This window comes from Wyeomyia smithii, chromosome 2 (genome assembly GCF_029784165.1).
Source record: "Wyeomyia smithii strain HCP4-BCI-WySm-NY-G18 chromosome 2, ASM2978416v1, whole genome shotgun sequence".
Lineage (NCBI taxonomy): Eukaryota > Metazoa > Arthropoda > Insecta > Diptera > Culicidae > Wyeomyia > Wyeomyia smithii.
Genome location: NC_073695.1, coordinates 84517036 through 84535819, shown reverse-complemented (window position 1 = coordinate 84535819; position 18784 = coordinate 84517036). Strand labels below are relative to the sequence as shown.

At 38.4% G+C, this 18784-nt stretch overlaps 1 protein-coding gene across 7 annotated transcripts in view; it reads left to right on the top strand.

The window, feature by feature from the left end:
* LOC129725190 (SCY1-like protein 2) overlaps positions 1-18784 on the top strand; it is a 331670-nt gene that overhangs the window by 248658 nt on the left and 64228 nt on the right. For 6 of the 7 annotated variants that reach the window (XM_055680719.1, XM_055680721.1, XM_055680720.1 and 3 more), the window contains one exon: positions 12360-12611. In XM_055680719.1, the coding sequence (XP_055536694.1) occupies positions 12360-12611 (252 nt within the window). The remainder of the gene's footprint in view (positions 1-12359; positions 12612-18784) is intronic. The other variant, XR_008728031.1, reaches the window with a different exon arrangement.

Genomic DNA, 18784 nt, shown 5'->3' with positions numbered 1-18784 from the left:
CTATCTCGTAGTAGCCAAAATCCGCGCCCGGCTGTCCAACGTGCTGAAATCCAAGGCAACGAGGCGGATGCAGTTGAACATCCAGCGGCTATCAACTGAAGGAGTGGCTGCAGTGTACTCGCAGAAGGTTGATGAACGGATTGAGGAAAGAGTTGAAGGGAACCTGAATGAACAGTGGAGGCACATCCACAGTTCGATCAGCACTACAGCGCGAGAAGTGTGGGGTACAACTGCGGCAGCTGCGCCCAATGAGTGGTTCGACGCTGAGTGCCAGTGAGTGACGGAGGAGAAGAACCGCGCCAGGGGTCACATGTTGGCCACGGCTGTGACTCGTCAGAGCATGGGTAGATATCGAGATGCAAGAGCCGGAGGTGGAAGGTTGCTTCTCCAGGCACGATGCGAGGAGCTTCTACAAGAAGGTCAACGGAATCAGGAATCGAATCGTGTCAGCCCCTGTCATGTGCAACGATAGGGAGGGGAACCTGATAACCGAAAAAAAACAGAGGTGGCCAGGCGTTGGAAGGAACACTTCAGTGTGCTATTGAACGGTGAGGGAAACAGTGGAGTCGAAAGGAACAGGATGACTATTGAGAATGATGGTCAAGCTGTGGATCCACCATCCATGGAAGAGGTGAAGAAAGCAGTGTAAGAGCTGAGAAACTGCAAAGCAGCCGAGAAGGACGGCATTCCCGCCGAACTCTTCAAAGTCGGGAGCGAACAGCTGTATCGTGCCATCCATCGGATCATGCTGAGAGTGTGGTCTGATGAAGAATTGCCCTCGGACTGGTTGGAGGGTCTCATATGCCCGATCTACAAAAAAGGCCATCGCCTGGACTGTAGCAATTATCGGGGCATAACTCTTCTCAATACCGTGTACAAAATTCTTTCCCGCATCGTGTTCCACTGAGGCCGTTGCAGGAGACCTTTGTTGGCGAGTACCAATGCGGTTTTCGAGGGGGACGCTCCACGACGGACCAAATGTTTACCTTGCGACAAATCCTCGATAAATTTCGAGAATACAACTTGCAGACGCACCATCTGTTCATAGATTTCAGGGCAGCGTACGATTTAGTCAAGAGAAATGAGTTATGGCAGATTATGATTGAACATGGCTTCCCAACAAAGCTGATTAGGCTGATACGTGCCACCCTTGAAGGTTCTACATCAAGCGTCAGGATAGCCGGCGAGATATCGGACTCGTTCGTGACGTTAGATGGTTTGAAGCAGGGTGACGGGCTGTCGAACTTTTTGTTCAACATCGCATTGGAAGGTGCTGTACGGAGGGCTGGTGTGCAGAGAAGCGGCACCATCATTACGAAGTCGCAGATAAAACACGGCAGGCTTCAGTGGGCTGGGCATGTAGCGAGAATGCCGGCTATATATATATAGCGAAGGCTATATTTAGCAGGAATCCCGATAGAGGTCGTCGACTTCGAGGAAGACCCCGCACTCGTTGGATGTGTGCTGTCGACGAGGATGCACGCGAAATAGGTGTCAGGGGTGATTGGAGGATAGCAGCCCAAGACCGAGGGACATGGCGACGTATTCTGGATTCGGCACTGGATCGATAATCGGTCTGTCGCCTTAAAAGTAAGTGAGTAACCTCGCCGCTTCCCTCCTTGAAGGCCTGAAGGCCTCCTCCAAAGACCTACGGACGATGATATCAATGTCGTTGTCGAAACCAAGGAGCATGTGAAATTTCGTGATGATGTTTTCCGCTATAGTTAGTCCATCTGAAGTTACGAACGCGGCTGATGCCTTACCAGCTTTCCGCACATTTTGATTGCTCCAGCGTCATGAGACTTAACTTAATTAGTTCCCTCGATAAACCGTGTTCCAGCATAATATCCCAAGTAACACACGTTGTTATAGACATCTCTATCACCAGAAAAGCGCAAAAATCGAAGGCTACTAGAACAAGTACTGGTGCTATATGAAGTATTATATAACTTCATGAAAGCAAGCCAACTTGCTAGACTGAAGCTGCAAAACACATCTCGAGTACCAATGCAATAAAAAACATTGAAAACAAGTTATTTTCAAGTTGTAATTGCTAACTAATAAAAACATCGTTTACGCAAGCATAAAACCTCAAAATAGAAATATTGTAGAACAACGCTGCTTTATATTTGGAACTACAAAGAAAAAAATAGTGATTATGGCGTATCGAATATTCACCAGAAATAAACAATAATATTAGACCAACTATTTGACGCTTTTAATACAAAGTTCTACGTGCGCGTCAAATTTCATGGTGAAACATTGCATTTTACTTCTGAAAAAATTATGCGCCATTCATTGGATACGGTTTACTATTTATCCAAGAGTGGAAAATAGATTATTCATTACAGAATGGTTGCTGATTCATTTAATTGCGAATAGTCTCAATTTAGCCCAACACCGCATGGGCTTAGTTCGTAAACAACTATCTGGCTTCTTCTTCTTACTTGCCCAGTAAATCGCAATGTCGTTTCTTTTTTCCTGGGTTGATCTGCACTGACCTAGTGGAATAAAAAAACTCTCGCATTCGTGGGTCTGAATTCGCCACACCAGCGCGCATGCGCAAATGTGTTGCTATGACAACATTTACCCAGCGCATGCGCAAATGTATTGTTACGCGCAGTGCACTATATCGAAAATTGTGTTCGTCAGCGGCACTTTTAATTAATTATAACTTGATGATAAAAAACAATGTTCAACCTTTCAAAATGAACTGTTTCTGTCGCTTGAATATTAAAACTGTTTTTCGCGTAGTTTTAACGTTATCTAGACATAAAATATAACAAAACTAGAAAACGTTGTTAGATATACGGTAACAAAGATTGGCGTGACATTGGTTGCACTGCAAGCGTTTTGTTTACATTGTCATGGCGCATTTTGACCCAACTTAAATAGTTTAATTGAAATCGTTTAAATAATTTTAATAACAATATGATCAAGTAATTGGCTGCTGAATACTCAGACCAACCAAGAGAAAAGCACTTTACAGGTACGTAAATTAAAATATTGAACTGGCGCGGCTGCCTCGGATGCCTCGGCTGAACATTTTTACAGAGTTTTTATAGTAGGCAAAACATCTAGAAGACAAGTGCCTATCTGTCATAGTTTTTGTTTGCTGAACTCATTTTATTGAAAAACATCTTCAAAACCAGAAAAACGAGCTTGAATCACTGATGAAGAATAACTTCTGTTCTATATATTCTGTTCCATTTTAAGTTGTTTTCTGCACTGTTTTGATAACATCATGAACACAACTTAAAGACAAGCAAAGGCAGTTTGCATTTATTAATCTATGAAATACACTCATGATATAAAATAATATCTCCAGAGCAAGAAAATAACAACACAAGTTTTCGAATGCGCTTATAGTACTCTTATATGACTACTGTCATTGTGAATTATTTTCTAACACGTTTTGTGTGTTACTTGGGATGTCAGGTTTATTTTCACTCAATGGTATGTCGCCTCAAAATCTACAAACAGATGGTGAGTCTGCAAGTTATACTCCCGGAACTTATCAAGGATCTGTCGCAGGGTGAAAATTTAGTCCGTCGTGGAACGCCCTTCTCGAAAACCAGCCTGGTATTCCGTTAACGGTTTCAATCTGAAGAACACGATAGCGGAGAGCACTTCGTATGTGGAGTTGAGCAACGTAATGCCTCGATAGTTGCAACAACCCAGTCGGTGGCCCTTCTTTTTGATTAGGCATATGAGGCCTTGCAACCAGTCGGCATTTATTCATCCGCCCAGTATGATCTGGTGAATCACATGGTACACCCGCTCGCTTCCCTATCTTTGAAGCTCGACCAGGCTACCATCCTTCCCAGCGCTCTTACCGTTTTCCAGCTCACTAATCGCCTCCTCCTGTGTTGGTGGCTCCACAGCTTCTTCGTCGTTCGCAGTCTTTGCAGCTCCACAGTGAGCATGCGACGCTTGGCACGATTCTTCTCGTTTGTCGCTTTCTGTCACTCGGCATCAAACCAGCCGTTATTCCACGTGCCTTACCTACCACCTCTCTCATAGTTACAATGGCACCGTGAATAATATTCCACAGCCCATTTATACCTTCCTCTCGTTATTCCTGCTGTTCTACGATCCGTTGATCCAGCTCTCTGGCGTATTCTTCTGCCACGTCATTAGCTTACAACCGCAAGATTTCAACATGTTCGACAACCGAATCTTAACCTTTGAACCCCGATAAGTCCTTACATTGAAAACATCTGAAAAGCTCCCACCGTCAATCAGTACGTGATCAATCTAGAAGTGTGTTCCTGTATATTCAATCGTGGAGAATAAGTAGAAGCTACATATGGCTATGCCTTCCAATGACACGACGAAAGAATTCCTCCCTCGCAAGTTGTGCGTTTACATCTCTGATAAAGGCTTTTACGTTTTTGGCCTCGTCATAGGTTCATTCAAGTTTTTTCGTAGAACTCATCTTTGACGTCATCGGATTTGTCGTTTGTACTCTGTAACTGTACTTGAAGAACTTGCCCTTAATCCTCAACACGCATATACGGTCTCCACTGGATGACCCTTGTTTTTCTGATTTCCCAGTACTACGCCCTGCTCCGTTGTTTTGTCACTGCAGTAGATGTGGTACTTGAAAAATGTGTGAGCAATAAGGTTAACTGCACGGGATTCCCTTTCTCCGCGAGCCTCCTGAATCGCTGTGAATTCGACTCCCTTTCGCTGTAGTTCTCGAGCAAGCAAGGCAGCTCACGACGGTTCATTAAAAGATCGGGCGTTCCAAGTACCCAATTTCCAACCGTCATCATTTTCTGTTTCCATGTTCGTAGCCTAGGTCTTTGTGGATTGATTCTTTCAGGATTATTTCATGTTGCTTGTTCGGGAGTGCTTATTCATTGTATTCGCACCTACCTTTAACACCCGGAGACCATTTCGCTATTCACAACCTGCGACCCGTCCGAGTCCTTGCAGCTATGCTATGCATATTGAAGCTCACATAAAACAATATGAGAAGTGTTTTGAGCTATGTGTGGATCACTACGATATCCACCCTGAACCCTGTAAAAATCACTACACCACTCGGAGCTAATCAAAACACGTGGAATTATTGTGTCTACCTTTTTCATGTCTGCGTTAGGGAAATAAGCCAGACGTATGGAAAATGTACGTGGATATTTGACCCTGAAATTTTGACATAATTTTCACCATGTAATAAGAAAATGGTGGGGATAATCATCCCATGCTTGTCATTCTCCTCAGTATGTGAAAGGAGAGAAGAAAAAATTAACCGCGCATCTCCCTTCCAGTATGTGCCCGCGTGTAGCAAATGCTTTCACCACACTGCTTCTTTCTCCACTCCAAAGTGTCTCAACCAGCTTACAGAGAGACAAACACACTTCCAGCTCACCCCACATCAGATAGAAACGAGAGGGGTGAATCACTCTACAGAGAAAACGCAGAATTACACAACAGTGTCTACTGGCGAGTAGTCCGGAAAGTGAAAAAAAAACCTACCGAGCAAAAGTGTAGTCCTCGTGTAACTACACTGCGAAAACGAATTACACCAGAGTAAATTCGACCGACACGAGCAACGCAGTCTATTTTTTTTCTCCCAATCTCTTTTTCTCTTCTGCCATGCTCAAGAAACAAACTGTAAAACGCACCGCAGATAGCGAGGTTGTGGTAATCAAACCTAATTTTTTTAATGGCTATTCTTGGAGAGCATGTCAAAAAGGACCTATTCCCGCAAAAAAGAAGGAAACACCCTAATTTTGCATAGGACTGATATGCGAATAGCGGCAGTGCAGTATTCAGCAACTTAGCGATTGAAATGTCTTAAAGGAAGCTATGCTATTTCAATTATTTTGTTGCCAGTAAAATGACTATAAATCGTTAATAAATATTTAATAAATGGGCCTGTATTGAAATCTAGCAGAACGACATTATTAGCGATCTCACGGTTTCACCAATCGGTTTCCAATCCTCTATAAAGTTTCTCTGTATAGTTATGGCTTCAATTTGGATGCTTTGGAGATTAGTTTGTCTTTTACCAGCAAAGATGGCACAGCCATGCAAACTTTTTTTTTCTTTTCACGCTAGAGCTTCACAGTTTTCGACAAAGTTTTATAGTTTAATATGGTTTATTTGACACGGCACGGTACAATTTTATGTTTAACTGAGCCAAGTACACTTTTTATTAATTCTAGATTAGCAGGAAAAGGAGGGAGGTACTTTTTGCCTTTCTCCTAGAAAGGTATAGCAATCACTGGAAAAACCAAAGGTATAAAAGTGGTCCCAATGGCCGAATGTCATATACCACTCGCCCCCTTTCGACGAACTGAGCATTTTCTGTATGTATGTATGTATGTGTGTATGTGTGTGTGTATGTGCAACTTTATTTTCTCACTCACTTTCCTCAGAGATGGCTGGACCGATTTTCATAAAATTAATTGCAAACGAAAGGTATAGTTGCGCCATAGGTTGCTATTGAATTTCATTGTAATCAGATTTTTACTTTAGAGGTTATGTATCAAAATGTAAAAATCACAAATCATCAATATCTCAGAAACCACATAACCGATTTCGATAAAACTGGTTTCAAATCGGGCTGTCTCCAAAACCCTTAACTTTTTAATTTCGTTATGATTGAACATATGGTTCAAGAAATATGTAAAGAAAAGTTATCCCGAGGTTGTTTAAACTCACTCATTTTTCTCAGAGATGGCTGAACCGATTTTCACAAAATTAGTGTCAAATGAAAGGTCTAGCTGCCCCATAGGTTGCCATTGAATTTCATTGTAATCGGATAGTAACTTTGTGCGTTGTTCATAAAAATGTGAAATCACATAATTAAACTAAACATATTGACTTTCTCCTAAGGATCACTGGCTAATTAAAAGGTAGAAAAGTGATCCAAATGGCCGAATGTCATATACTACTCGACTCAGTTCGACGAGTTGAGCATTTTCTGCATGTATGTGCTCCTTTTTTTGGCACTCACTTTGCTCAGAGATGGTCTGACCGATTCTTTCTATCTTGGTGTCAAATGATGGGTCTATTTCTCGCTTAGGTTGCTATTGAATTTCATTGTAATCAAACTTTTAGTTTTGGCGCTGCGTCAGAATGTGAAAATCGCTCTTATATCTCAGAAGCATACATAGTTTAATTCAAATTAATAGGCATTTAAACCCTTAAACAATGAATTTCATAATGTTCAAACATGTGGTTTGAAAGTTATAGAAACAAATGTAACCCGCCGACTGTTTAAAACTCAACATCATTTAAATTTGATATTGTACTATCTCAATGTTCGCGGCCTTGCTCGGGATTGAAGTGGAAATTAAAAGTCATTTCTATCATTTCACTTTTTGCCTTTCTCCTAGAAAGGTATAACAATCACTGCAAAAACTAAAGGTATAAAATGCTCAAAAGGGCCGAATGTCGTATATCACTCAACTCAGTTCGACGAGCTGAGCATTTTCTGTACGTGTGTGTGTGTATGTGTGTGTGTAACGCTCTCCCAATCTCACTAGATTTGCTCAGAGATGGCTGAACCGATTTCAATGAAATTAATTGCAGATGAAAGGTCTACTTGCCCTAAAAGACTCGATTGAATTTTATTGTAATCTGATTTCTATTTAAGAGGTTATGTATCAAAATGTAAAAATCACGAAACATCAATATCTCAGAAACTACTCAAACGAATTGAACAAAATTGGTTTCAAATGAACGGGCTACCTAAAATACCCTTGACTTTTGAATTTTATGAAGATTTAACATGTGGTTCAGAAGTTATGGAAAGAAACGTATTCTGGAAACTATTTAATCTCACTCATGTTTCTCTGAGATGGCTGGATCGATTTTCATAGAATTAGTGTCATATGGATGGTCTTATTGCCCCATAAGACCCTATTGATTTTTTTTGCAAACGGATTATTACTTTGCCTGTTATGTTTAAAAATGTGAAATCCAGCTATGAAAAGAAACATATTCCATAGACTACTTGGACTCACTCACTTTTCTCAGAGATGGTTGAATCGATTTCCACAAAATTAGTATCAAATGAAAGGTCTAGATGCCTCATAACACCCTATTGAATTTTGTTGTAATCGAACTGTAACTTCGTCTGTCACGAAACTTCATTATCTTAGAAACTACACAACCGATTTGAACAATATTGATATCAGATGAGCGGGCTGATTAAGGGTTAACTGATGAATTATGATTGAACACGTGGTTTCAAAGTTTGGCTGCCCTATACGTTTCCTTTTCATTTGATTGTAATCAAACTTAAGCAACCGTTATGTTTTAATTTGTAAATCAACGAAAGTCTATTATCTCAAGTATTACACGACTTTTTTGAACATAACTAGTGTCATACAAACGAGTCATCTAACAAACTTACAAATAACAAACTTCATAACAATTTGATATGCTGTTCAAAAGTTTTGAAAAGAAAAGAAATTCAAAGACTATTCAACACTATACCTGCTTTGATATATATGGCCTCAACATGATTTAAATGTGGTATCGTACTATTTGAACGTTCCCGGTATCGCTCGTGATTAAATTGTTCGAAATTAAGAGTCATTTCTTTTATTTCGCTATTTCTTAAGCACTAACATTACGTCGAATTTCATATTCTATTTTTTAATTACAACATCAATATTTTAGAATCCAAAGAGTGAATATCCTTTATTGGATTTAAGCATTCATGTAAATCTATTGTTACAAATACTAAGTTTGAATGAGAAAGGCTGAGTCTGACCGCTAGGTGGATTAATTTAGGTTTTTATTTCTCGCGGCCGACTACGAGCTAGTAGGGATTAAAGGTGTGAGGAGGGGAGATACAATTCTTGCTTAAAACTAATTAAGATATATAATCTATTTGTGTTTCGACTGGTGTTCTTTTCGTTTTTCGGGTATTCTGACAAAAAGACGAAAGAATTTTAAATTTTAATGTCAGCATTCTTCAAAAAACAGTACAGCTGTGTCATGTACTGGAGATCACCGCTTCCCAGAATGTCTCTAAGGGGAACTTTCGGTTGTTTTCGTCGGGCCCGAAGAGAATCTATAAGTTCGGACCTAACACCACAGAATTCGGCACACGACCAAACAACATGCTCGATATCATGGTAGCCATCGCCACAAACGCAGTGATTACTGTCTACAAGCCCTATACGAAAGAGATGCGTGTTCAACGTATAGTGATTGGACATAAGTCTGGACATCACGCGAATGAAGTCCCGACCTACATCCAACCCCTTGAACCATGCTTTCGTCGATACCTTAGGAAAAATGGAATGTAGCCACCGTCCCAGGTCATCTGAGTTCCATGATGATTGCCAACTGTTGAGTGTTCTCTGACGCAAAATGCTATAAAATTCATCATAAGCAATTGGTCTTTCATAAATATCGCCATCCATAGCACCCACCTAAGCTAAAGCGTCAGCCTTTTCATTGCCCGGAATGGAACAATGAGAAGGGACCCACGCTAAGGTAACCCGGTAATTTTTATCTGTTAACCCTTAAATGCTCACGACATTAAAAAATCATCTAAAAACATAAAATCTTTGTTTTACAGGTTTACTGCTGAGGTTTATCGCAGAATAAAGCCGAAACAATTACTTTTGTTAACAGTAACTGTGAAATTGACCTTTTGTTAGTATAATTACTGATAATTCAGACATTTTCACTAACCACTAACCTTATTTTAAAATTTATTTACAAAGACAGTCAGCACCAGTCGGGAATCTCGCCATGTTTTTTTTTCGTTTCCGAGATTTTGACAGCAAAAATAAAAACAAAACATTAAAATACAGCACTTCCAGCTGTAAGTTTTCTTCGTTAGAGTCTAGAGAGCTGTTCTAATGAATTATATTTCTAAAAAATACTAAAATACATATATTTTAAAACGTTTTTAGTAGTGTTGTTTGAAAACAACATTGCGCATTTAAGGGTTAAAGCACTTAAAAACCGCCGTATTTTCCCCAGGAAATACGGGGTGTGCTTCACAGTCTTCATCGATCGCAGAGCCTCAATGGCACTGAGACTGTCTGTGAAAATGAAGTAGTGGTCTATGAGTAGAGTTTCGATGATACCAAGGTAGTACTGAATAGCAGCTAGTTCTGCAACGTACACGGAAGCAGGAGCATCGAGTTTGTAGGAGGCGGTAATATTTTCGTGAAAAACACCGAAGCCAGTGGACTCATCTAGATTAGATCCGTCAGTGTAGAACCTTTTATCACAACTAACATGTTCAAACTTATTGGAAAAAATCTCAGGGATCTCTTGGGGTCGCAATTGATCCGGGATACCAGTAATGTCTTCTTTCATGGTGGTGTCGAAGAATATAGCATTATCAGAAGTATCTAAAAATGCGACATTGAAAAGAACGTATGAAGAAGTGTTAATATCTTGAGCCATATAATCAATATATAAAGTCATACCTCTCGAAATTTTCATTTACTAATGGGTTCATAACTGTGCATCGAATCAGCAACCGGTAAGAGAGATTCCAAAAACGATGTTTCAACGGAAGAATACCCGCTAGCACATCAAGACTCATCGTATGGGTCGACTGCATGCAGCCCGCGGCAGAGCGAAAACAGAAACAACCGTATTCAAGAACTGACAATATCGTTGTTTGGTATAACCTTAGAAGGTCTCCTGGGTGAGCACCCCATCAAACTCCGGTAATCGTAAGAAGAAAGTAAATCCTCTGTTGGCATTTTCGTGTCAGATACCTAATATGACAAGCCCAGGTGCATTTAGAGTCGAACCAGACCCCGAGATATTTGGCGATAAAACCTGAGTGAACGTTTTACCCTTTAGCAGGAGCTGCAGCTGAGCTGGGTTATGCTTCCTAGAAAAAACGACCAGCTCAGTATCGACAAAGTTGTAGATTATAAAATTTTATGAAACTTTGTTGAGTAGGTACATGAAATTTCAATATCTTCCAGTTTTTGAGATTTACGATTTTTTTTATAAAATTCGTCTGAATTTCAAGCGCATATAAATTTTTCCTCGATAGAAATTGAATAATTCCGTCCTTTCCTGCTAAGCACAGATTTATAAACGCTATTCTATTTTGCAGCGGTGAAGCAACATGACATATAGCGGTTTCAAAGGAAGCGCATTATCTGTTTCCGAGTCTTGTGCTTCTGAAAATTCGAAGTAGTCGTTTGTGACTTCAACACCGTTTCACCTTAAATACTTGGAAAGCGTCCATACTCAGCAGAAAAGGCCAAAATTAATCAATATTTATCGAGGGATTATTTATATGCATTTGTTTTGAATGAATTCATAAAAATATCTTAAGAAAATTTAAAATTCAGATAAAATTGACAAAAATTCACAGATCTCGAAGCTGAAAGAAATAGAAATTTCAAGAATGCTACAAAGTTTCATGTAATTTTTTTAATCTACAACTTTGTCGAAAACCCCAAAGCTTTAGCGTGTGAGTGGAAGAAGTTGGCATCGCTGCGTCATCTTTGCAGTCAAATCGCAAACTAATCTAAGCATCGAAATTGAAGCCCTAACTATACCAAGAAACTTTGCAAAAGATCGAAAACCGATTGATGAAACCGTGAGAGCGCTCATAATCTCGTTATGCTAAATTTCGTGGCCCAATGTGCACTTACCGTGGTCTTTCTGGAAATTAGGAATCGCGAGATAAGTTATGGTCAAAATTCATAGAATTGCGTGCACTCTGACCTTCTGACCTTTCGTACTTTAAATACGTTATATAAGAAGAATCACAAGCACACTAGCGCCACATAGCGGTGGAATTCTGTACTGAGATGTCCGCTATCCTTGAGCCCTTGACCTTCAGAACAAGTTTGATGGCCAATTCCGAGGTCGCCGAAAAAAGGAAATATTAACCTAATCCTGAAGACGCTAAACTTTTTGAGGGATTCTGGAATGTTCAAATTGGGTTTAATTCGATGAAATGTGTACCACTTGATCGACTTGATGATCGCGCGCAAGTAAACGGCGATGGTGTTATATAAAATGTGTTAAGGAATAACTTATTTTTTTCGCGTATTGAATCAATTAAGTTTCTTGATTGGTATATGAAAATGGGGCTTACTTATGATATGAACAAAATAAGTAATCGTTCTGCTACAATACAGGTTTGAAATGTCAACCCAGCTGAAGCAGGACACTGAGGAACAAAGTTAAAATAATGAACATTGTTAATTATTTAAATTAATTTAGCGATAAACTTTAACTGAATACCTTCTTAATGAGACTGATTTGACCTTCTGTAGCATTTTTCTTTGCATCATATTCTAATTAATGAAACATCTTTTTTTTCTGTTTTTCCACTTTTCCGCGATCGCGAATCGGTGGAAATTTTCTTTTTCTGTTGCATCTTTCTTCCGCAGGGCGGCTCGATGCCAAATACGTCTAGTAGCGTGCCGTTCCTGCTCTCGTCCAGCATGCAATCGATCCGCAGCCGCCGCACCTCGACGGTGCTCACCTCTGGCCCGCTCGGGTCCGGATCGGGGCTGCTGCAGCAGCTCGGTTCCGGCATGGTAAGACAACTGACTGGTTACGGTGGTGGCTCCGGTGCCGCAAGTCCGGTTCAACAGTCTCTTTTCAATGGAAATTCTAGTAGTCAAACTCGAAGCAATTATGTACGAAAGTGTCCGTCACTCAATATTACATTCAGTGGCTAAAATTTATTAATTATTAAGTGATTAAGCTCTACCATCGTACTTTCCCCTTTCAACTATACATGTTTTTCATGATATCTTTCCGATTACTTTCACTTGCATCTATTCTGCACTATCTATTTTGCAATGTAGTGAATTGTCTCGTTCTAGAGATGAAAACTAAACACTGTTTCTAATATTTTTTGTTAAATTTTGATATCTGCACACATTCTGATGAAACGATTAGTTTCAGTGAAAGTTCATCGCTATGTCTCGTTTTAAAATCATTTATTCTACTGCATTCCATGAGTTAAAACACGCAAATTGCTCTGATTCTTTCATCTGTTTCAAACGGCATGCGTTTCATACTTTCCTGCTTCCCTTATCAAGAATAACGTAGGAAAAATAGCGAATAGACGACTATAGTAGATTTTCGATTGAATAGTGAATTTTGTAGTCGATTTAAGGCAGAGGTCGATATGATTCATTACGAACAGAGTGGAATTAACCGATAAGCATACGTATAATAAGCGCAACATAGTATTTAAGAACACAAGGTTTTCATTTGATATCCAACATGGAGAACTTAATGAGTCACGTAAGTACACTAATTACTTTTAGCTCGAATCTGTTGCATTGATAATATTACTACTGAATATGCAACTGAATATAATAATTATTCGTCGTGAACAATCCAAATATACTAGATATAAGCAGGGACTATCGGTTTACTAATAACTGATGCTAATACAGCAACTTCGTGATATGTTAGAAACTAAAAACTCTATATCAAACTACTAATAGACTTTGTTGTCGTCATACTGTCGCGTATATAAAATAATCATTTTAAGCATTTAAAATAATCATTTGAAACTCGAATATTAGTAACACTAACAGTAACAGAAAACTGACAATAATAACATTAGGTTCCTCTCCTTAAGATATATATGTTTGGGTAACAAAAAGTGCGCTATAGCCCGTTCATTTTCGTAGCTTACTTTTAAAAATGAAACTAATCGTCCACAGACACCGAATTTCTGTCATGTGGTTTCATGACACGTAACTGCTAACGACTGTCTGCAGTCTGACTGATTATAGCTTGGAAGGAAAAGACATCACCACGTAAAACAGCAATTGCCCAAAATTTACCCACCTATGAGACGTTCGATTTACGGAAAGGAACAACTCACCGAAGCGCAGTAGCACCTTTTTACTTATACACACATATATATATATACTTGTATCTACATCTACTTTGGGCCACGGAAAAGCAATTGGAAAAGGGAAAATCCCACGTTTATCGTTAACGCACCGGAAAGCGTGCGAAGGATCAGACGAGATAACGTTATAAGCGACAAAACGGTAAATTTTAAGCTAAATTCGACGCTTTATATCTAGAAGCGTACCGATTCGTTTATTTTTTGCGACAGTACCTGTGCTTTTGGAAATATTTTTCCGAGCAAATGTTACTTTACTAGATATATTTACTTTGCTTTCTCCACTTAGCTCTCTTTCTCTCTCGCTCTCTTTCTTTCCAAAAGCCGTAAAAAGAAGGCTACCCGTAATATTCACCATTTTCCAAAGCCAGAAGAGCCGTTATATATAGAATACCCGCTGACAGTGTATTTATACTACATGGCATACATGTGTGCGTAATCGAAATTCAATATGGAGAGACTAAAACTTCGAAATGCAGTTTGAAGTAAAGCCCGAGCAATGATGGCAAAAGTTTATATTGAAAAGTAGGTAGAATCTCAGAAACTCATCAGATTGTGACCAGCATCATTACCGGATATTTGCATTCAAAAGATTCTGGATGTACTGTATATACGACTTTTTTTTGCAAATTCATTCATATCAAACATACACATATAATCATTTCCGATTCACTTGATGCTTAGTTCAAATGTCAGCAGTCGTATGCCATCGACCATAACATTTGATAAGCTTTTCAACTTTCCATAATCAATAATATTTACATTCCTGTGGCAAAAACTACTTATAGAGCACAGCTTCCATTCGAAAAGGTAATCCGTCGACAGTTTCACAAAAAGCAAAGCAAAAACCTTGGTGCTACATTCCGCAATCCGAACTTGACCCCCTGTTTATTAGGTACATAGACTTTGCGGCCAACTGTTAGTGTACAGGAAACCAACTGCCTCTCTTGAGCCGGGATTTGAACCTCGTACCTCGCGACCAGCTGGGAGGTATCAGTTCCCCATGTGGGACAAAATTTTCTGGAAATTCCCCGACCAAACTGCGTTGGCTGCTTTTTGTCAAATGCCATTTCAAAACGAAATGAACAGGAAAGCGTGATGAATTCATGCGAAACGTCAACAGTCTAGAACCTACTCGTGCGTTGACTTGTGTGAATGCTGTTATCACAGCAATCAAAAAAGCCACGATATATTTGATTACGAATAATGTAATCGAAATGTGTAGCAGACATACGCATTTTATGATTTTTTTAATGTTTAACACAGATACGAAAATTGTGCACTAATCGGAATCATCGGGATCAATTAATCAATACTTATCCTAAAGATAATTCTGATTAAAATTTTCACGTCTGCACAATGAATGAAATATTTTTAGGACGTACTTCCATGAACACCAGTTAATACAGAGTCATTTCACTAGAGTTGCCAGTAGAGCGTTTCTGGCGGGCTTTTTATTTCTTCAAAGTATTTCACTAAAATCGATTTTTTTTTTGAATGAGTATTGAATTTGCTATAATTTTTAATAGATTGAAAATTGCAGGATTGTTCGAACTAGTAGCACTGCAAAATATTATTCATCCCTAATTTTCAGCAACATTGTTCTTTTTGACATGTATACTGTCAGAGTGGGGAAAGTAATGACAACGAAACCCAATGTTAAATGTGAAGGTGCGAAAGAAGAAAACGTTCAGCAGCGTCATGCTCAATAACGTGGATCGATTGGATCGATTGTCTTGACAAACGCTCTAATGCCATACTTGCAGCTTTTTCACCTTACCTATATTTGCCTCACTGAACAAAATCCACCACTGACATTGTCTGTAACGGTGAAGATTCGACCATTTGTGAAACAGTAAACGTAAACCCACTAAGTTTGTCTTTCGTAAACCACTAAAGTTGGATTGGATATGCCTTGTTCAGTTTTATTACAAGCCCCAAGGAAAAAAAGTAGACAGTGGTATCCAAGAACTGACCGCATGGTTAACATGGTTGAGATAAATTATCACTCGTCAAACTCTGCAGTCATATGAGATGGTCCTAATAGGGACCATTTTTTTATTTTTGCAGACGAAAATTCCGGATGGCTGCTTCCAAAAGCGGAAAAAATGTTAACTTCCATTTTCAAAAATGTTTTACACATCCAGTGTTGTTAATCTCGCTCTCAAAAAGCATGCGGTACTCCAAGTGGTGTTCTCACTGCTACCGAAACACACACTTGAGTAGTACTCCTTGGGAACTGTCCCCGTCCTTTTTTCTCTTTTTTCAATACACCGAGTGTTGAAGCTTGCGAGTTTCAGAAAATAATAATTGTTTCAAGAGAAGATAATTGTTTCAAGAAGCATCGCGATGCTATGAAGTGGCGTGGCGCAATAAAGCGGAGAGGCAAAAAAATATTTTGACATGCAGGTAGACCAATACTCTGCACGTTCCAGCATGCGATACTATATAAATTCTCCACTGAAAAACAAAGATTTTCTCGAAAGTTTGTGTGTGCAGACGATTGGAGAAGCGGAGCACACATTTAATTGTCAAGCAAACCTTTCAAACCTTTCGAAAGGTTTAGCTTCTCGCTCGCAATGCATCATGCAAAATATTGAAAAGATTTAAGAGCCAGTTCGCGAATTTCTATTTTTTCATTAAGGGTAAGTGGGGTATGTGAAGAAAAAAAAAAAAGGGTAAGTGGGGTAAAACTGCCCTTAATGATGTTCTGTCCAAAAACGTCCAAATACTAAAAAGTGCAATAACTCCTGTCAGACTCGTTGGATTTTTCTAAAAATTTGTGTTATTATTCTGTACTAAGAGAACTTTAAAACGTATGTTAACAATATATGGCAAAGAGGTAACATGACGAAAAAAATGCATTGTCAATTTTCAGGGTCACCCTACTCTACTCATCATCGCGTTTTTTCCCAAAAACCGTTCAAATCGCCAAAATCACAATATTTCCTGCTAGACTTAATAAATTTTGCTGAAAATTTGGATACACACTCTGCCTTACCATAACTATTCACTTTACCAGAAGATACGCCTCTTGGGGTATAACGTTCCTTGAAGATTTTTTTTTTCGAAAATCCCGTCAAAAGCACAAAAACTGAAAGAACTCGGGTTAGACATGATAGATTTGCTGGAAATTTAGATTATTACTCCAGAGCAAAATCATTTCAAATCGCCTGGAAATACGCGAAAATTTAATCGACCATTTTTGATTTGAATGAAACTTTGCACATGTATTTGGCTTAGCAAACTGAGCATTTTTCACAGATGGAGAGATTTTTTACACCCATGAATTACATTCTAAAAGGGCGTATGCCTTTTGGCATAGGTTTTATTCGAAGTATTGTAGCCCAGAAACCGTTGGTTGTATGGAAAAACTGTCTGAGAATGAGTTGTAGCGCATCATAAAAAAAATATACACTGTACAACAAAAAATTTTTTTGACAAAAAAAATTAGAAATAAAGATTAAATTTCAATTTAAAAAAATAAGATTTGAATTTTTTTTTATTTTTTTTTAAAGAAACTTGACGTTACTACGTAAATTTTAAAAATAAATCCAGGATCGAGAAACTAAAAATAATTTTTTTATGGTAGATTGATTTTTTTATAAAAATTCTAATTCAAACATTTTTCAAAATATTTGTATTTTGATGATTTTAAAAGATGCTGAGAGTCGTTTTGAATCGAAAAGCTTTTGGTAGTAAACATTCTAAAGGCATTGGTTTTCGAGTTATTTTGAATTTAAGCTCGAAAAATTATTAATCTTTCGGAAAATACACGTTTTTCTTAATTTGTCCATGGTTCTCCAGCAAAACCATACGTTCATTGGAATGCTTGATCAAAAATATACAATTCATTCTTTGACAACGAAACGATTGGGCGAACGGTTCTCAAGAAAAGAGTTAAATGTTCTAAGTGATATAAATATATATAAGAATCAAATATTTATTTTCGAGTTTTATTATCTTAGGAACATATTTTTTTATGACATAGATACTTTACAGAACTAGTTTCACCTTATATTTTATATACATCATAAGTAAATGATTCGTCATCTTTTGAAAACAGCTTCGTTTGTATCTTATTTTCTGAAATCGTAACAAAAGAGTAATACTTTTGTGTGGCAGCTATTATTATAGATTTTTTGAAAATATTGCTCCATTCTGTTACTCCTTGTTCATATTCTTCATATGATACCCAACTAAATGACATTTTTGATGAATTTTGATTACTTTTCTGATTAGACCAATCATACAATTTTTTTGCGCTTGTAATCGGATGTTCATGTTCTTTAGCTACTTGCATTTTCTGCCATTCGTTTTAATATGCCACCAATTGCATCGCATGGGCCTTTACCATGAGAAGTCGCAAAAAAATGCCACTCTGCATCGACGTTATATTTTGTTTTGAACTTGCAAAGACTTTTTGAAAGTTTTTTCTATTTTTGTATTGTGAGGCAGCGCCATCAGACATTAATATCGCTTTTTTCAACTCTATTGTTGTTTTCAAAAAACTCATTAATTTGGCAATGAACTCCTGAACCGCAACAGTATCATGATGGAGTACTTCCGATGTTATGATGAAGCTGATGTTCTTAAGTGTTCCAGATTCTGAATAGTAAACAACGAAGGGATGAATGGTGGTTTGACTATTATTCCAATAACTACACGAATCACAAATTGATAGAGACGTATTGAAATGAGCTTGACTGTTCAATATTTTTAATTTTGCAATAACGTTTTCGTTTAATTTGCGTAAGATTGATGAGCACCGATGATCAGGAAAGGGTTAACAGCATTTGGGCTTGGTGTATTCCATTTTTACTTTATTCATCTTCACAAAATGCAAACTGTTACTAACACATCTGGAGTAGTGCAATCGTATTTATATACTTTAAAAGAGTTATTATTAGTAAACAAGTAGGTAGTGTTGCACGACAA